The following is a 21,421-nucleotide window of genomic DNA, read 5'->3' as shown; positions in this document are numbered from 1 at the left end:
AATCAACATTCTACTCACCTCTAAGAAACTATTAAGCATCCTATAATGACTCATTATTCATAAGTAACTATATTTTTGTTAATAGGACAGACATAAATAGTAAAAGTTGGGGGATATAAAAGAGTAAATGACAACCAGTGATCCCAACATGCAAATCCTACACAGGAAACCTGACCCAGAACTTACAGATTTTTCCATAAACATGAAAGCATTCTCCATTATTATCTTAATCAATTCCCATACTTCTGATACAATAGTCTATTACATGAAGTAATATTCTACTACTTGACAATAATATTGGAACCCTCCCTATTTTATCTTCCTTAAGATTATCCCCAGCAGCAGCAGTACACACCATAATTACCCCAAAAATATCTTGTGAAAAACACCAACACTGTCCTGCCTCTCCAATCCCACTTTTGTACCAGAAACACAACCTTAAAACAACCTTAAAACAAACTTAAAACACAACCTTAAAACAGAAAAATCTGTCATAACAGTCTGAAAGATGCACACTATTGGCAAAACTTCAGCAAGCATACATGTCTGCTCAGTTCAGAATCCAGGTCTCCAGTGATGCTTCTGATTAGAGGAGCCTAGTTCAGAAGACTAGTTTACATGCCTGTGTCCTAGATGCAAATGAAAGCTGGGGAATCTAAATTAAGGAGATGGAATTCATAAGGCTGAAAATGTGCCAAACAAAGCAAGGTTCAAAGGGTTCTAGACAATCAAAAATCATTGCAAATAACTGGCCTCTTAGCTTCCACTCTTGCCCCCCACAGTCTATTTTTCACACAGCAGTCAGAGTAATAATGTTCAAATAAAGTTACATTGTGTTACTCTTCTGCTCAAAATCTTCCACCCCTCACCCACCCCCCTCACTCGCTGTTCCCCCTCCACAGCCTTCATCATGATTTATAATCTAAAAAGAAAAAAAAGTCATAACCGTGGCTTATAACGCTGAAGATGGTCCTCATAAGGGGCTGCATTCCCCCACTCCACTTCCATACTGGTCTCACCTTATCTTCTACCACTCTCCCCTTACTCTGTGTATTACAGCCACATTAGTCTCCTTATCATCCCTCTGTCTGGAACATCTTCCCCCAAAGCAAGGTTGGCACACTATATTCAGATATCTACAAAATTACTTCAGAAGCTTTCTCTGATCACCCTATCTAAAAGCTTATGTCCCAATCATATTCATTCTAATATCCTCCTCTTCATATTATTTTTTATTGACATATCCCTCTACCACCAGAAGTTCCATGAGAACAAGGACTTTGATTTGTTCAATGATGTACCCTCATTACCTAGAACAGAGTAAGAAAACAGGTGCTCAGTAAATATCTGCTGTAAGAATTAATGAATCCACTCAACATTTCATGGAAATTTCCTTTTTCATTTGAATTTATAAAGAAAGCAGTCTATACCTTGCTGATAAGAAAGCCATAAATCAATCATCAGAAAATGTGATCTATGATACTCATCCAAGAAGTATCAGAATTTCTAACAGGTCTAGTATTTGCGAAGTGCTATTTGTTAAAATTAAAATTATTATAGATCTATTCTCTAGGTAAGATTTTTTTTAATCTTCTACTGATGCTATGAGTGCACTTCAGGTATTTGTCTCTGCAACTACCTATGCAGCTTTCATCACCATTTTGCATGACTTTCTGCAGTTAAAAATGTTATATTCCTTTTCATAATGAAGTTTTTCAATTACCGTGGAAGTATATGGTCAACATATCTTACTTTATGTTTCAACAGTTTAGCAAGCATTATCTTTATTTATAAGTCATGTGTTACAATCCCAACTGTGCCACTTACTGGTTGAGTGATCTTGGACAAGTTACCTACCTCTCTGTGCCTCATTTTCCCTGTCTGTAAAATAAGTGAAATAGCAATACCTATACCTAACAGTGTTGTTATATGGATTAAATTACTTAATATATGTAAAGGGGCTTAGAATAGTGTACAGTACGTAACAGGTAAGAATTCAGTAAATTATGGCTAAATTAATTAATGAATGTATTATCTCATTTCACCCTCATAACAACTTTGCAGGGCAAGTACAATTAATCTTAAGATAAGGCACAGAGAGGTTAAGCAACCCACCCAAGACTACAAAACTTCCTTTTATTTTTTATAAATTTATTTATTTATTTATTTATTTATTTATTTTTGGCTGTGTTGGGTCTTCGTTGCTGCGCACAGTCTTCCCCTAGTTGTGGCAAGTGGGGGTTATTCCGCGTTGTGGTACACGGGCTTCTCGTTGTGGTGGCTTCTCTTGTTGTGGAGCATGGGCTCTAGGAGCGTGGGCTTCACCAGTTGCAGCATGAGGGCTTGGTAGTTGTGGCTCACAGGCTTTAGAGCACAGGCTGAGTAGTTGTGGCACATGGGCTTAGTTGCTCCACGGCATGTGGGATCTTCCCAGACCAGGGCTCAAACCTGTGTCCCCTGCATTGGCAGGCGGATTCTTAACCACTGCCCCACCAGGGAAGTTCCCAAACCTTCCTTCTAGCTCAAACATTCTGTGATTCTAAATTTACCCTAAAATGAAAATGGGTTTTTTAAAGTTTCATCTTAGGAATATAGCAAAGTTTACAAGTTTTATTGAGTAAAATCAGATAACAATGAAGACATTCTACATTTCCCCTTTTAGTCTAATTTTTGCAGTGAATGACAAGTGTTAAGTGCTTTAATAATATTTTTGAACAGGAACACATATTAGTTGAGTAAAAGCAACTTGGTTTCTATAAAGAATATTTTAACCCATTGAACCTACTTAATTCTTTTAACTAACTGGGCATATAAAAATAATGAGCAAAACCAATACACTAACAAAAATGGTATTTTCATTCCATTTTAAAGTCAATTAAAGTAAAAAAGATTAATTATAAGCTTTGAAGGCTTTTTTTCCAGACATACTCTTAGAAAATTGGAATTCTTATGTAATTCATAAAAAGTGAAATAATCTAGTTGAGTAATCATTCATCTATTCACTCAGCACATATAATGGGTACTTACTATATGCACTATATACTATATGGGCATTATTTTAGATGCTGGGAATATAGCAGCTAACAAAACAAAATTACTGACCTTAGGAAACTTTATTCTAGAGAAGGAAGGCAGACAATAAGACAAACAAGTAAATAACTTCATTTTTTTGGTGCATAATCAATTTTTTTATTTTATTGAAGGATATTTGATTTACAATGGTGTGTTAATTTCTTCCGTACAGCAAAGTGACTCAGTTACACGTATATATTTTTTCATATTCTCTTCCATTATGGGTTATCACAGGATATAGAATAGAGTTCCCTGTGAATAAGTAAATAACTTTGGATGGCTAAAAGAGTGTTATCACAGGGTGAGTGGATAGAGAATGCCAAGGAAGGGGTTTGTATTATATGTATGTATTTATACGAGGTAATCAGAAGACTTCATAATATTTCAGTAAAGACTTAGAGCAAAGTACAACAATGTGAATGCACTTAAATGCTACTGAACCACACAGCTAAAAATGGTTAAGCTGGTAAATTTTACGTGTATTTCACCACCATGTAATATTTTTTAACTTAAAAAATAAAAATAAAGAGGGTAGATAATACAGCAATCTAAGGGGGAAACTGTTCCATGTAAAAGGATCAGCAAGTGCAAAATCCCTGAGACAGGAGCAAGCCTGGCAATTTTTAAAGAGCTCTGTGTGGCTGGAGCAGAAATGAACAGTGGGGAAGGACTGGGGGCAGGAGGTAGGGAGAATAAACATATATGTACCTCAGGTAGGACCTTAGAAGCCACTACAAGGACATTGGATTTTACTTAAAATATTAAGCCACTGAATGGGTTTTTTAATTTTTTATTTATTTTGCTATTACTTTTTTGTTGAGGTACAATTCACAGAACATACACCTCACCATTTTAACCATTTTAAAGTATACAATGTACCAGCGGATGGTTTTGACCAAAGCAGCTTTTGAACACAATCACATTGACTGCTATGTTGAGAAGAGACTGGGAGAACAAGAGAACAGGGAGAAGAGTTAGCAGGTTTTACGGTAATTAAAGTGAGACGGATGCGTAGCAGTGGAGCTAATGAGAAGTTGTCAAAATTTGCATATACTCTGAAGGAGAAGCTGACAGGATTTGCATGCAGGGTGTAAGTGAAAAGAGGAATCAAGGATAACTCAAAAGTTTTTTGCCTAAGCAGCTGAAGAATGGAGCTCCCATTTACTGAGATGGGAAAGACTACAGAAAAAAAGACTGGGGTAAGAGGAATGAGAGGTTTGGTTTTGGACATGTTAAGTTTCAGATGCCCACCAGACATCTAGCTGGAGATGTAGCTGGGATACAGGAGTCTAGAATTCAAGAGAGAGTCCTGGGCTGGAGATACAAATATAGGGGTCATCATCATATTAGTTGTTATTTAACACAACTAATAAGTAAGTACCAGCACAGAAACTTCTTCCAAATGTCTGTTGCCATTTAAATTAACATGTGATTTGTGCCACAACAGACTACTATTTTCTTCCTCTAATTTAAATCCTTTATTTAGATGAAATAGAACTGTACAAAAGGAATCATAGCCTACAAGTCTAGGGGTAAAAAACAAAACAACAAACAATGCAAAAAAACTAATGTTCTGTTGCTGCCCCTGAATACAGAACTGGAGCTTCTTTTATCACTGATATATTACCCAAGCAGGGCAACATGAATGACGGGGAAGGTAACAGGAAGGACTCAATGGATGGCAATCTTTAACTCCTTTTCTCCCTTCTGATAAAGAATAGAATACTCACGGAAGACGTTCTGGTCATGTAAAGTCCTTAACAATGGAGAAACAGTTCTGTTACTAGACAATGATGAAAATAAAGTACATTTAACCTAGAGTATAGTAAGATGTTAGTAATCTGACATCAAAGGAAAATGACAGGTTCCACTGAGGAAAATTTCTAGATAATAGGGGTTTATCTATGTGCCTAATACCTTTCCTTTTGAACCATTACTGACTTTTTTTCCCCTCTACTTTAACATCTTCTTGAGCCAGGCTCACCCTTATTAACATCTTTAACCTAAGAGGTCATAATGATATGATAACCTCTAGGCTATTATGTTATTGTGCCATTGTTCCTACATAAAATAGCTCCATCCTGCAGTGTAGTTATTCTGTCAATGTCTCCTTTCTCTACTATTACTCTTTTTTACCTATACATAAAAGCATACCAACAGTGTTTTACTTTCTAGTCCTTAGTTGTAGTTGCCAGAAATCTGGCCTTCACAAAACATATAATAACTCACATGGTACTTAGTACCTACAAGCTCCATGGGAAATTTGAACACTTAAAAAATAAAAAAGAATCTTCTTGGTTATGTAAGGACAATGTCCTTAACCTTATGAGATGCATACTTAAGTATTTAAGGGTACCAACTTACTTTAGGGGTTCAGAACAGAAAAAGAATACATATTAAGAGCAAGAAAGCAAACGTGGTGAAAGATAACCACTAATAAACTTAGGTTAAAGGTATATAAATGTTAACTGGACTATATATACTTCCAACCTTTCAGAAAATACATACATTTTTAAGATAAAAAGTTAGGAAAAATTAAACAGTATACCAAGCAAATGCCTATGTGTAAAATTGGTAGAAGAATAATTGGACTGGACCTATATAAGATGGAGAAAACATATAATTAATTTTCAAAAAAAAAAAAAACTAAAAAAGTAAAGCAACACCAAAAAAAAAAAAAAAAAAATCACCTACAATACAAGAATGGCAGAAAAAAGATGGCCAGCAGGTTCTAAGTAGAAAAAACATAACTCAGTCTCCTTGCCACTGGAGATCTTAAGGCGCTCTCTCCCTTTTCACAATTTGAGAACAGTATTTTATTTCCTGGGACTGTTTTCAAAGTCACCAGGATACTGGTATTTACTAAAGGTAATCCAACTTTAAAAAATGTTTTTTTCTTTTTCTGTATCACAAAAGTTTTGTAAAGATACTTTTGTAAAAGATATAACCTATATCTCACCATCAAGAGATTTAGTATCTGTCCTCAAGCTTTTAAAAGATGAATACATGTATAAATTTATCTGTGACAAAACTGAAATGGTATTATGCATAAAATGTTCTCTAAGGTGCTTCTCCCGTCTTAACTGTAAACATTATCTAATGTCAAAAAAAAAGAAGAAAAACAAAAAACCTTTCAAAGAACTAGACTGACCAAAAGTCAAATGGCTCAAATACTGTAAGTACAAAGAGCCTAAATTATGCTCTGATGGCAAAATGACCCAATCTTCGTACAAAGGCAGAATCTAACAAGCTCATTATACTTTAAGAATCATACCTGGAATATAGTAAGTATGCCATAAATGCTAACCATTATGATTATTTCCCATATTCCATGGGTAGGCAGCATCTTACTTCTCAGGAATGCTTGCAAACAAAAGCTTCCTTCCTAACTCCTAAATCCAAAACATACAATCTTCTGTTCCAATCTAAATTAAATATAAGAGTAGGGCAAAAAAACACAGAATGAAAATTTCATTAACATCAGGGGGAAAAAACAGAGTATATCTTACTGATGGTGGATAACACCTTTTTGTGGGAGAGCAATATTATGTAAGAAATAAACTTGTTTTCCTATTAATATCAAAGAAAGTTGATAGTACAGTCTTAAGGATGGGGGAAAGAAATCTGCAAAAATCTTTTGACATTACACATCTCCCTATTTACAGAAAAACTCAATTACAATAAATGAGAGGATGTGTAAGAATAAGCTAAGGCTGGCACACTTCCATTCGTCAGAAAAATTACTTGTAATCAAGTTGTTTTCTACAGACTTTTCACTTGTGTAATTTTAAAATTAGGAACCAAGAGCATTTTTCCACAACTTTAAAGTGTATTTCCTTCCTAAGGAACTTGAGTCATCAACTGTGTCTTAGGCATCACACTGAGTTGACCAATGCTTCTTATATTTGATATGTATTCACTCTGATCTTGAAGCACTAAATACCATTAACAAAGCTGTTCTCTTGTATGACAAAGGTAGACTTCCAGGAACTATAGTGTCCTATATGTCAGCAATATACTTAAGTGCCTTTACTGCAGTTTTGGAAAAGTTACTTCTAAATTGTGACTTCAAACTTAAGCCACAGTATCTATTTCTTCACTAGAAACCAGTCAAATCATTTTCTACAAATATCTACACCTAAGAGTTACAAGTGAAAGCTCAAAATAGGAGAGTATGTCTACAATTATAAGCATATTCCAACATACCCACTTTTTCAGATAAGCTAGTCTCTAAGAATTAAAAATAGTAAAGTTAGCTGGCTCAAAGCGAAATTATAAACTATAAATTTTAAACTAAATCTATCACAAAGGACATAAAACATCAATAGTGAAAACCTACCAAATGTATTAAACTTCAACCACTTATGAAATACAACTTAAAAATCCAAAAGTGGAATAGGTACATAATTTAGATTTCTATGCTGATTTGAAATGCCTTTACACCATTTCAAGTAAATGCAAACATAAGTACAGACAAGGGACTTTGACTTTCAGTCCGCCACACACACACACACACACACACACACACACACACACACACACACACACACACAAAATGGCTCCAGCTACCACTGCAATGTTGATATATATTTACCCACACTTTGCATTTTATCCTAAACCTACTCTCAGCATCTCACCCTTCTCCCATATTGTACCCCAAACCATCTGCCTCTGCCTCCTTCCAGGAAATCTGATGTGTAAATAAAACAATTCTGTCAAAGATGCTACCAATGACAATAAGGGGAGGGAGGGATGGAGTTATGAAAAAGACAAGAAAGTTTTTGAGTACTTATGAGTTAAAATTTTGAAGAAAATAAATTGTGAAAAGTTGAAGTTGAGTAGAATTAATTCTGAACAGAGATTTGCAGAGTAAGCTACTGGTTAAGTGCCTCAAAGTATCTTTCAGAAACTAAAATCCTGCTAATCCATGGCTCTTCTGGGTTAACAAGAAACTGGTTTGGTTTGGTTTTTAGATAATCCTTATGGACTATCAGTCATTCAATCACTATTATAAATTAAGAGAATCAGATTTTCTTCCCAAATGCAAACTCAAAGATGAAGAATGGGCAATGCTGGAAAAAAAACTTTTTCCTAACTGTAGTGCACAGAACACTGGAAGAGGAAGGCTTCAATAGGATAAGAATAGTGGGGAGTTTATGTGACTTGAGTAATCAAGACAGTAAGCTATCAGAAATAACAACAACAATAAAAAAGATAAGAGGACAAAGACGGCAAATTTCTGCTACAGCAGAGTTTCTCAGCCTCGGCCCTAGAGACATTTTGGCCCGATAATTCTTTGCTGTATGGGGGCTGCCCTATGCATTGTAAAAGATGTTTCACAGCATCTCTAGCTTCTACCCACTAGATGCTAGCAAGCATCCCTCAAGCTCTGACAACCAAAACTATCTCCAGACTACTTATAAATATTTCAATGTCTGCTTGTGTATACATTTTAACTACACATTAATTTTTTAAAAGCTACAAACCACATAAATACTATGATGTAAATTCATAATAACAGGCATTTTAAAAGACTGAATGATTAATAAGTGATAGAACTGTGTTCGAGAAGGAATTATGGATTTCTCAAATTCCATTTGTTAATGTTTGATAATGATGTTCTAGTATTTCAACTTCTAAAAATACATTTATTTATCTATATTTTGTAACTAATAGATTCCAAATGAAATTAGGCCTGGAAACAACATATTTTTAACAATATCTGCACAGCACTTTACAATCCCTTCAGCATTTTTACAAACTTACCCCACTTAATTCTTAGGAAAAAAGAAGCAAATTAATGTTCTACCCAATTCATAAGTATAGGATTCTATCTGTATTCTTTTGAAAACTAAATCCAAAGTTCAAAGTTGTTCAAAAAATATGCATATATATCTCTTGCAATCATTAATGCAAGCAAAAATAAACAGAAAGAAAATTCTGCTCCACAAATCGTGTATGTACATTTGCCTCAAACGCAGAAGTCACATTCTTTTCCCCAATTTGTGTCACAATTCACATATAATCAACAGTATCAAACATATTCTTGAATTGAAGAGCCTAATTCCAACTAAAGGACAGTAAATATATACTTGTAAGGTAAAAATATACTCGTTAATGTATCTTTAATTTCTCCCCTCCACCTAAAATTCACCAAACATCTATCTCCCAACTGTCAGGAACAATGCTTCCCAAGTGACTACCCACAGATTACTGAAGGATTGTGCAAAGTTTTAACCAATGTCCAACAAAAGTATTAGTTTGCAAGTAGGATAAAATTCAACTCTGACACACATCCCAACCTATAACCTTCAATCTAGATTCAAGACCTTAGACACTTTCAACTTCAAAGGCTGAGGTCCTCAAAGCTTTATAAAACTACACTCTCTCCAATGCAACAGCTTCTAAGATCCAAACTCAAATCAGAGTGAGCCCTCAATAAATTGTGATACCTTCACATTAAACATCTGCCAAGTTTTACCAGTTTTTCTTCCATATGATTTCTTGTTGTACCTGTATTTGTTTCTACAATCACTACCCTAACCCAGGACTCAATCACCCAGTTCATCAAGCAGCTAATTTATTCCTTATTGTACCATATGCCAACTGCTCAGCCAACCAAAATTCCACAATACTCTTCTTCATAGTTATCATGGCCTATTATATGAATAATGAGAGTCCCAGTCATTATGGCCCAGTTAGCATTTCTCCTTATTTCCTGCCATAGACTCTCCATTCCAGGCAAGTAAGCCTACATGCATCTTACTACACTATAAGGCATTCTCTTCTATCTCAAAAAGCTCTCCCCAACTGGCTGATGTCCCTCCAGCTTAATAAATCCTCCTTTCAACTGCAACTACAATACATAATTGGAACTCTATTTTTATATCTTGGCATTTCTGTCTACTCTGACAAACTCAATGTTTTTTCTTCTCTTCTCACTCAAGACTGTGCCGTCCTGACTCCTACTAGCCACAGACATACAACAAACGCTGGTGACTAAACAGCAATGTTCTTACTGTACATGTTCTCACATTGTTTAGTTGGAATTGTAGTAGCTTCAGAATGAATTCACCCAACATCAAAGAGAGTCTTCACCCCCTGAGAACTATTCTCAGTACTGCTATTTCCTGCAACCTAGCTAGGACAAGACTGTCCCCACCCCACTAGTCCTAAGGCAAAGCCTTCACACTGCTAGACAGCAGTGTTACTGCCCTCATAGGAATCTAACTGGCAGGATTATTCCAGTTTTTCCATTTATCCTTAGTATTGCTCCCTTTTCCAAGTACAAAAATTGACAGCTAAACCAAGTTTAGCCCAAAACTGTAAGCTGTTCTTATACTAACCCTCAATCATGTAAGATTAAATTCAGTCCATTTAAAAGGGACACAGGGGTTCCCCTGGTGGCACAGCAGTTAAGAATCTGCCTGCCAATACAGGGGACAGTGGTTTGAGCCCTGGTTGGGAAGATCCCACATGCTGCGGAGCAACTAAGCCCGTGTGCCACAACTACTGAGCCTGTGTGCCACAGCTACTGAAGCCAGTGCACCTAGAGCCCATGCTCCGCAACAAGAGAAGCCATCTCAATGAGAAGTCTGCACACCGCAATGAAGAATAGCCCCCGCTCTCTGCAACTAGAGAAAGCCCGCGCGCAGTAACAAAGACCCAATGCAGGCAAAAATTAATTAATTAATTATTTTTAAAAAGGTATGAGGGGGCAATGGGTAAAACACCCAGGCTTTGAAGTCAAACTGGCTTGGGTTTGAATACCTAATTCACCACTTAGCAGGTGGATGATGCCAGAAAAATTATTTCTTCAAGCCTGTTTCTTCAAATGTAAAATACCACCACTCTCTCATATATGTTGAAAAGCGAAACTTCTAACACAATATCAGATACACAACAGACATCACAGAAATGTCCCTTTACTCTCCCTGCTCCAGCCTGCAAGTCTGTAAGATAATTTTTAAAATATTAGATAATAAACACCTTTGAAGATCTTAAACAAGTTATAAAAGGGAGATCAGAAAAGACAGGTGCTTGCCATGCCCAGTTCCCTCAAACCCTGCTACTCAGAGAGGTCCTGTACACACACAGAAAAGATACTGCTAATGTAGGGGATGGCTTGAAATGGGCCTTCTCAAGATCATACAGCTAACTGGATTATCAACCTCAGGTTGAAAAGATGAAGAGTCAGAGCTCCTTAAAGGTAAATACAGGACTTCCCTGGTGGCGCAGTGGTTAAGAATCCGCCTGCCAATGTAGGGGACATGGGTTCGAGCCCTATTCTGAGAAGATCCCACATGTCGTGGAGCAACTAACCCCGTGTGCCACAACTACTGAGCCTGCGCTCTAGAGCCCATGAGCCACAACTACTGAGCCCATGTGCTGCAACTACTGAAGCCCGTGTGCCTAGAGCCCGTGCTCAGCAACAAGAGAAGCCACCGCAAGGAGAAGCCCACGCACTGCAACGAAGAGCAGCCTCCGCTCACCGCAACTAGAGAAAGCCCGCACGCAGCAACGAAGACTCAACGCAGCCCAAAATAAATAAAATTTTTAAAAAATAAATTTTTTTTTTAAAAAAGATAAAGACAATAAGTCTGTCCCCTTCATTAATTTCATAGGCCCTTACTTGCTGGTAAAAGTGAAAGAAATAGTTTAAGCTTAAACTATGATACTTTTAATACTTTTGACCAAACTTCCAGAAAGCTTATTTCTTTTTTTTTTTTGTGGTATGCGGGCCTCACCGTTGCGGCCTCTCCCGTTGTGGAGCACAGGCTCCAGACGCTCAGGCTCAGCGGCCATGGCTCACGGGCCCAGCCGCTCCGCGGCACGTGGGATCCTCCCAGACCGGGGCACGAACCCGCGTCCCCTGCATCGGCAGGCGGACTCCCAACCACTGCGCCACCAGGGAAGCCCCAGAAAGCTTATTTCTTTATAATGAATGCTACAAAGCAAAGCATTTACACCAGATTTTTTAATATAAAAAACATGTCGGAATTCCCTGGAAGTCCAGTGGTTAAGACTCCACACTCTCACTGCCGAGGGCCCAAGTTCGATCCATGGTTATCAGGGAACTTAGATCCCCACGAGCCGTGCCTCCATCAAAAAAAACCCCACAAAAACATGTCATACTCTAAAGTTCATTTAAAGTATGATTTCATTAAACCAAAACATGGGATTGAATTTACTGCTACAGCTAAAATACCTGTGGACCTCTCAAACACACCAATTAATTTTTTTAAAAGAGGAGAAAGAAAAAACATCAACTCACCAACATATTTGTGTTAAAAAGTATAATTCATACATACATAAAAATTCTTTGGGCTATATTTAATCAGAATAGTTCTAATAAATTTCTAATGTGGTTGCATAAAATGAAGTATTTTTATGTATATATTTGAGTCATGTCTAAATAGAGACTTAACTAAACTCTAGAAAATTTATGGTATCTTCCTACAAATACAGCATAGGCTGGGACATGTGCAAGAAATGGACAACTTTAGGAAAGTTTAGTTTTATGATTCTAAACACATTCTTTTCCAGCTTCCCACCAACACACCAAGAGCAAGAAAAAACTAATGCAAAACAGTGACTGACGAATCAGATAGGGGAAAGCAACTAAAAAGGATAATTAAGTACCTAAAAACGACTTATACTTTAATAAAGTTAAATCCATATTTCCACTACAGCTTCTTCTAATCTACACAAACATATTCATTCTCTCATAAAAGAATCTGAATGTATTCTATTCTATCATCCTCATAAAAACTTCTTACAAACTTGACCATAAAAGCTCAGATTTGTAGATAAAAATATTATATATTACAATTAAATCACAAATATCTCCATGCACCCAAAAGCTACAATCCTGATGCCAATTTTTAAATGAAAGATTTCTTAGTGTCTTTTTGAACAAGTTCTGCTTAAAACCAACATCAAAAAGTAAGCAGCCTTTTAACCAATGTTTAATGCAAAGCGGTACTTTATAAATGACTCCAGATTTACAAAATTTTTGTTTAAAAAGTGCCTTAGCCCACAAAGATTATGCTGTTAATTTATACTTTTTCTTCGACCATCAGAATACACCAGTTTCTATTCTTAACTGTTTCACTCTTTAAAAGCAAAGGACATTTTACAGACTACTGCTCATCAGGAGTTTAAACTGCCTCACGTGGACGCCTTACTTTTTACTACCTCATTAGAAACCGGTGTCTAACAAAAAGTGAAAACAGAAATTTCTTGTAAGCCACATTTAGGACATAAATACAAATGTAAAAACAAAAGCCCTTATACAGGGTATCCAGCACAGATATTTCACACTAAACATCTACTAGAAGCTCCTAATCTGTTTAGCTAGCAAATGAACACTACAAACTACAATAGAAGTCTACCTACAAAGTATCAACCTCAGACCAAGTAGAAGACAGGACAAAAATATGCTTGTCTCTGCAGTCAGTTACAAAGAAAAGAACAAACACAATCCACTACATGAAATATTCAGATATTTTCTAAATTATCAAATTTGCCTATATTAATCCAAAGCACTCCGGAAAAATTTCCAATCCAATTCTTTTAAACATATTTTAAGGTCTTTAAGTATACTATGGAGGAAGTCAAAAAGTTAACCTAAAATAAAGCACTTTACACAACAACAAAATGATGCAGTTGGTCCTGGGATACACTGGAAATGAAAAGAGTCTTCAAAACTGGAATAATCAAGAAATTATATGCTTTTAGCACACTTAACGCCAACGTGGGGGGTGGAGGGTTGCCACTGTTTTGACAATCCACTAATTACGCTGTCTACTCCACCTGAGAGTTTAAGAAAACTCTTCAAGTTGGGTCACCGAGGGACCGTCCCTCTAAAAGACGCAATCCAACCTACAGATCAGTGACATCCCGAAAACGGCTTATCTTTCTCCCCACCAAAACCTTTCCCCTGGGCAACAAAATGTTTCCCCTGAACATAAACACACCCTCCCGCTATCTCTCTCCGAACACCCGGACAGAGGCGGGGCACTCCGGAGAGCCGTAGCCGCCCGGCTCAGACCAGCAGGAGACCACTGTTACCCCTCCACGGGCGGCTGCTCTGCAGAACCGGGTCGGTCTGTATCGCCGCGCCCGGTAAAGAACAATACAATCGCAACTTCCCACGAGCCTGCGCGGCGCTTCTCCGCGACGGAGCGGACTCTGGAATTCGCCACTAGGCAGGAGCTGGGGGCGGAAGGGTGAGGAGGGTGAGCGCGGGACCAGGATGGCAAAGACCGGCGGCCCCGCGGCAGTTGCCTGCCCCGGCGCCCGTCGAGCAGGCTGGAGGGATGGTGCCGCCGGCCTGAGCGCCACCGGCTCTCGCCTGGCGACCTGGATCTCGACTTTGCTTCTCAGGCAGGCGACCCCAGGCTCCCCTGCTGCTGGGGCGGCAGGGGGCGGGAAAGGCCTCGCCGAAGGCTCGGAGCCTCCTCAGCCCGCCACGGAAGGGAACGCAGTCGGGGCGCGGGGGACAATAGGGAGCGGGGAGCGCCGCGCGCCCGAGTGGCGCCGCCGGCCGGCCGGGCTGACTGACGCGCCAGCCGCACGGAGGAACTGGGCTCCGCTCGGCCCGGCCGCCGCTGCCGCTGCGCGGTCTGCCGTGCTCACCGCGCCCCCGGCGCTCAGGGTCGTGCCTCACCTCCCAGTCCCGCCGCCCAGGAGAGGAGCAGAATTAACACTCTCAGAAACACCATCTTCCGCTGCCGCTGCCGCTGCCGCTGCCACCGCCTCCTCCTCACGGGTTAACAGCAGCACATCGATCCGGAGGGAGAAGCTGAAGAGGCTTGGTCCGGAGCCTCCACGGGGAGCCGGGACCTCCCCCGGCAGGAGAAACGGCGAAGCACCTCCCTCCCGCCCCACTTCAGGGGCCGGCAAAGCTCCCAGCACCTCCAAAACAGGGACCTCCCTCCCCCTCGTTCGTTTCCTTCCTCCCTTCCCCGCTTTCCTTCCCTTGCTCCTTCCCTCTTCTCTACCTCCCTCCCACCGAGCCCGGTACCTCCGCCTCCTTCCTTGCCACGTGACCCGCGAGCGCCCAACCAGCAGGCGGAGCCGCACCCCTTCCTCCCGCCCTCCCCCTCCCCCAGGTGCCCCAGGGGCGCGCGCATGCGCGCTGCCGCTGGTTCCCGGGCTGCTAGGCCAGCCGCTGCTTCCTGTCCGCAGGCGGAGAGCGGGGATTGGGCTTGGGAGGCGGGGTTTCCTGGGGTTCCGCCCCCGGACCGGAGCGCAACTCTGTGGACTGCACAGGACTGGTTTTTAGAGCTGCTGAGAACTGTCTCTTGGGTTAAAATGGGAGAGTCAAGGGGCAGCTGTTCACTTCTTAACTTCACAGGGAATGGTCATTTTGGTTACTTCTTTTTTTGCCTCTCAGGGTGCACGACGTCTACTAAGTCCCTCACCAAAAAAGCCAAGTGCGAAAAAGCGGCAATTACATCGGAGACAGCCGCCAACAATCAGAACCTAAATGTAAAGACCTTCCAGCAGCAGAAACACAGCCTGTCATATCTTTCTGATCGCCTTACAGATTTGTGACACAGATCAGGCCTTAGCCATTCTGAAAGCATGCCGCCTCAACCACAGAGTACGGCGGAATCTATAGCCCGAAAAATGTCCTATTTACCACTCTCTCTGTTCCATCCCTGAACAGAACTGTGGAATCTCCTTCACCCAACTTCTTTGAAGCTCCTATTTGATTTCACAGTAACTCCCTTTGATTCTTTAAACTAGTATTCCATGGATTAAAGACTTAAACATAAGACCTGAAACCAGAAGATTCCTAGAAGGAAACAGGCGAAAGCTTGATGTTGGTCTTGGCAATTATTTTTGTATGCGACACCAAAAACACAAGCAACAAAAGCAAAAATAAATAAGTGGGCCTACCTCAAACTAAAAAGCTTTGGCATGGCAGAAGAAAGAATCAACAAAATGGAAAGGCAACCTTCAGAATGAGAGAAAATATTTGCAAATTGTATCTCTGAGAAAGGGTTAATAACTAAAGTATATAAGGAACTCTTACAACTCAATGGCTAAAAAGCAGACAATCCAATTTGAAAATGGGCAGAAGAACTTAAAAGACATTTTTTCAAAGAAGACATCCAAATGGCCAATAGGTACATGAACAGATGCTCAGTACCACTAATCATCAGGGAAATGTGAATCAAAACCACAGTGAGATATTGCCATGCTGTTAGAAAGGTTATCATCAAAAAGACTAGGGCTTCCCTGGTGGCGCAGTGGTAGAGAGTCCGCCTGCCGATGCAGGGGACACGGGTTCGTGCCCCGGTCCAGGAAGATCCCACATGCCGCGGAGTGGCTGGGCCCATGAGCCATGACCGTTGAACCTGCACGTCTGGAGCCTGTGCTCCGCAACGGGAGAGGCCACAACAGTGAAAGGCCTGCGTACTGCAAAAAAAAAAAAAAGAAAAAGTAAAAGACAAGAGATACGTGTTGACAAGGATGTGGAGAAAGGGAAACCCTTGTGCATTGCTGGTAGGAATGTAAATTGGTGCAGCATTACAGAAAACAGCATGGAGGTTCCTCAAAAAATTAAAAATAGGGCTTCCCTGGTGGCACAGTGGTTGAGAATCTGCCTGCCGATGCAGGGGGCCCTGGTTCAATCCCTGGTCAGGGAACTAGATCCCACATGCCAACTAAAGATCTCACATGCTGCAGCAAAGATCCCACATGCAGCAAGGAAGATCCCGTGTGCCGCAACTAAGACCCAGCGCAGCCAAATAAATAAATAAATATTTAAGAAGAAGAAGAACTACCATATGATCCAGCAACCCCACTTCTGGGTATAAAAACCAAAGGAAGTGAAATCAAGATCTTGAAGAGAAATCTATACTCCCATACTCATTGCAACATTATTCACAATAGCTACAATATGGAAACAACCTAAGTGTCCCTCTATGGTTGAATGGCTAAAGATGTGGTATATAGATACTGTGGAATATTATTCAGCCATGAGAAAGAAGGAAATCTTGCCATCAAGGATGAACCTGGAAGGCATTATGCTAAGAGAAATAAGTCAGAGAAGACAAATACTGTGTGATCTCGTTTATATGTGGAATCTAAAAAAGCCAAACTTAAAGAAACAGAGAGTAAAATGGTGGTGACCACGGGATGGGAAGTGAGGGAAATGGGGAGATGTTGGTCAAAGGGAACAAACTTCCACTTGTAAGATGAACACGTTCTGGGGATCTAATATACAACATGCTGACTATAGTTAATAATACTGGTAAGCATTTTGCAATATATGTATATCAAATCAACATGTATACACCCTAAACTTACACAATGTTATATGTTGATTATATTTCAATAAAGCTGGAAAATATTTAAAACTAACTAACTAAATAAAAGTAAACAATTCAGTGGCATTTAGTAAATTCACAGTGCTATGCAACTATTACCACCATCTACTTCCAAGACGTATTCATATGACAAATAAGAAAAAAAAAAAACTTGTATTTCATGAATTAGAACGTTTCAATGACATCTAATTAGTCTTCATCTATTTGGCATCCTACTTCAGGAGGCTGAATTAAAAATGTAAGTATTAATACTATTAATACTAATAATAATTTGGAATTCCTACTTCTTTTTACTGTGTATTTTTTACAATTTATTACCATATGCTTCTTTAATTCTCATTTTGAAAAATAATTATTATAGTTTTTTAAAATTTATTTTATTTAGTTTTATTTTTCGCTGTGCTGGGTCTTCGTTGTTGGTGGTGAACAGGGAATACTCTTCATTGTGGTGCGTGGGCTTCTCATTGCAGTGGCTTCTCTTGTTGCGGAACACATGCTCTAGGCGCATGGGCTTCAGTAGTTGTGGCACGTGGGCTCAGCAGTTGTGGCTTGCAGGCTCTAGAGCGCAGGCTCAGTAGTTGTGGCGCATGGGCTTAGTTGTTCCGCAGCATGTGGGATCTTCCTGGACCAGGGCTCGAACCCATATCCCCTACATTGGCAGGCGGATTCTGGGTTTTTTTTGGTTGTTTTTTTTTTTGCGGTACGCGGGCCTCTCACCTCCGCGGCCCCTCCCGCTGCGGAGCACAGGCTCTGGACGCGCAGGCTCAGCGGCCATGGCTCACGGGCCCAGCCACTCCGCGGCATGCGGGATCCCCCCGGACCGGGGAACGAACCTGTATCCCCTGCATCGGCAGGCAGACCCTCAACCACTGCGCCACCAGGGAAGCCCAGCAGGGGGATTCTTAACCACTGCGCCACCAGGGAAGCCCCGAAAAATGAATTATTATAGTTTTGCTGCAACATTAGTAAGCTCAAAAATACAGTCAGAAGTTCTAAAATCATCAATAGTGTCCACTTACAATGAGATGTCTAGAAGGATGGCAGAATCTCATGATTGTTTTTTCTTTCTTAAAAGATCCAATCTTAGGACACAGTTACATGAAAATATTACATTGCATATACCCTGTGCTTATTACTATTTTCTTTTGGTGGTGCTATGAACAAATGTTCTGATTTTCTAGCTATTAGACCATCTTGTGTCATGTTTAGTGCTGCACAGTATTTTTTATAGTTAATTCCAGTGGTTAGAGGCAAATGGCACCTTCTCTTTAATTTCAACTGGAAAAAAACCAAAATCGTGTTTTACATTGCCAAGGTGATCACCAAAAATTACATTTAAGATTGTATCTCTTTTTATTTAAAAACATTCATCGCATACCAGCATCATAATGAATGGTATTCCAAAGTTACAAGTTTGAAACACTCTTTTTTTTTTTTGCCATTTTAACTTACTACATTTTTGGTATTTTGTAAATGTATGGGAAACTGATGAAATGTGGAAATATAAGGTTTGCATTTATACCATCATAGACAGTCTGGGTTGGACTCCCAGCTTTACCATTTATAAGCTGTGTGGCCTTGGCCAAGTTATTTCACCTTTCTTACCTCAATGTTTCTTTTATTAAATACGAATGATAAAATATGTCCCTCATGAGACTGTTTTCATGATTAAATTTAAACGATTTAACATTTGTAAAGTGATTATAACAGTGTCTAGCTGTTGCTACATAAGTGTTTAAATAATTGCTATATAAGTGTTTAAGTAAAAATATATAAATATCATGGCTCTTCCATGAACACTTGTCCATTTGAAAGCAGTGATTAATAGCATTATTTCCTTAGCTACAATACACAGCTTTGATACTACCAGTATAAAAGAAAGTTACCCTCAAGTTTTAATAATGAGAAACTCAGCTAGGAAGTATATGGCAGTATACAGTATATTATACAAGTAATATTATAGGAAAATGCTTCTTGCACAACTTAAAGCCAATCCTGGTAAACATTATAACGATTACATTTAAAATTTTCCAGCTCCTAATAAACTGCCTGCTGCATGTCTCACTGTCATGCCAAACTCAATATGTGTAATTTATCTCTGATAATGGCACCACCACCCTCTCAGTAACCTGGGATGGAGAGTGGAATCATCTCATATTCTTCTTCCTTTGTCTACTCATAAACAGTCACCAAGTATTGACTCTTCCCTAAAAATATTTTTCTTCTGCCTTTAATCCATCCCTACCCATTACTGTCACTCCAATTTACACAATTATTTTCTCTTGCTTGGTGGACTTCTAATTCATCTCACTCCAGTCTCTCTCACTTCTGATGCTGCTTTCAAACCTCACCTCAGCCCACTGCAGTTTTCTTCCAACACCATCACTCTCAAGGAGCTACTCTTCCTGGGGCCATCAAAGATCTGTTAGGGGCTTCCCTGGTGGCAGAGTGGTTAACAATCGGCCTGCCAATGCAGGGGACACGAGTTCGAGCGCTGGTCTGGGAAGATCCCACACGCCGCGGAGCAACTAAGCCCGCGTGCCACAACTACTGAGCTCGCGAGCCACAACTACTGAAGCCCATATGCCTAGAGCCCGTGCTCTGCAACAAGAGAAGCCACCGCAATGAGAAGCCCACGCATTGAAACAAAGAGTAGCCCCGGCTCGCCTCAACTAGAGAAAGCAGGCATGCAGTAACGAAGACACAATGCAGCCAAAAATTAAATTAAAAAAAAAAAGATCTATTAGTTATCGATGCCACTACACACTTTCACTCCTTATCTAACTAGACCTTTTGGTCAATTAACATTCTCTCCTCAAAATTCCCTCCTCCAATGTTTCCCAAGACTGTGCTCTCTCCTGATTTTCCTCCTTACTTTTTTTTTTTAAAGATTTTTTTAACGATTTTAAAAAATATCTTTATTGAAGTATAATTGCTTTACAATGGTGTGTTAGTTTCTGCTGTATAACAAAGTGAATCAGCTATACATATACATATATCCCCATATCTCCTCTCTCTTGCATCTCCCTCCAACCCTCCCTATCCCACCCCTCTAGGTGATCACAAAGCACCAAGCAGATCACCCTGTGCTATGCAGCTGCTTCCTACTAGTTATCTGTTTCACATTTGGTAGTGTATATTGGTCCATTCTACTCTCTCACCACGTCCCAGCTTACCCTTCCCCCTCCCCGTGTCCTCAAGTCCATTCTCTATGTCTGCATCTCTATTCCTGTCCTGCCCCTAGGTTCTGCAAAATCTCTTTTTTTTTTTTTTCAGATTCCATATATATGTGTTAGCATTTGGTATTTTTCTCTTTCTGACTTACTTCACTCTGTATAACATACTCTAGGTCCATCCATTTGTAGTTAATTCGTAGTTAACTACAAATAACTCAATTTCATTTCTTTTTATGGCTGAGTAATATTCCATTGTATATATCTGCCACATCTTCTTTATCCATTCATCTGTCAATGGACACTTAGGTTGCTTCCGTGTCCTGGCTATTGTAAACAGAGCTGCAATGAACATCGTGGTACATGACTCGTTTTGAGTTATGGTTTTCTCAGGGTATATGCCCAGTAGTGGGATTGCTAGGTCATACTGTAGTTCTACTTTTAGTTTTATAAGGAACCTCCATACTGTTCTCCATAGTGGCTGTATCAATTTACATGTTAGATAAGGAGTGAAAGTGTGTAGTGGCATTGATAACTAACAGATCTTTTTTTTTTAATTTAATTTTTGGCTGCGTTGTGTCTTCATTACTGCAAGAGGGTTTCCTTTTCTCCACACCCTCTCCAGCATTTATTGTTTGTAGATTTTTTGATGACAGCCATTCTGACTGGTGTGAAGTGATACCTGATTGTAGTTTTGATTTGCATTTCTCTAATGATTAGTGATGTTGAACATCCTTTCATATGTTTGTTGGCAATCTGTATATCTTCTTTGGAGAAATGTCTATTTAGGTCTTCTGCCCATTTTTGGATTGGGTTATTTGTTTTTTTGAT

At 39.6% G+C, this 21,421-nt stretch overlaps 1 protein-coding gene across 1 annotated transcript in view; it reads right to left on the bottom strand.

The window, feature by feature from the left end:
* The window catches only part of ADAM10 (ADAM metallopeptidase domain 10), a 111,439-nt gene extending 96,327 nt beyond the window's left edge, over positions 1-15,112 (bottom strand). The window contains exon 1 of the mRNA XM_059056235.2: positions 14,744-15,112. Coding sequence (XP_058912218.1) covers positions 14,744-14,798 — 55 coding nt within the window. The 5' untranslated portion in view covers positions 14,799-15,112. The remainder of the gene's footprint in view (positions 1-14,743) is intronic.
* Between the last annotated feature and the right edge of the window lie 6,309 nt (positions 15,113-21,421).

This window comes from Kogia breviceps, chromosome 3, assembly GCF_026419965.1.
Source record: "Kogia breviceps isolate mKogBre1 chromosome 3, mKogBre1 haplotype 1, whole genome shotgun sequence".
Taxonomy (NCBI): Eukaryota; Metazoa; Chordata; class Mammalia; order Artiodactyla; family Physeteridae; genus Kogia; species Kogia breviceps.
This window is presented reverse-complemented; position numbering and strand designations above follow the sequence as displayed.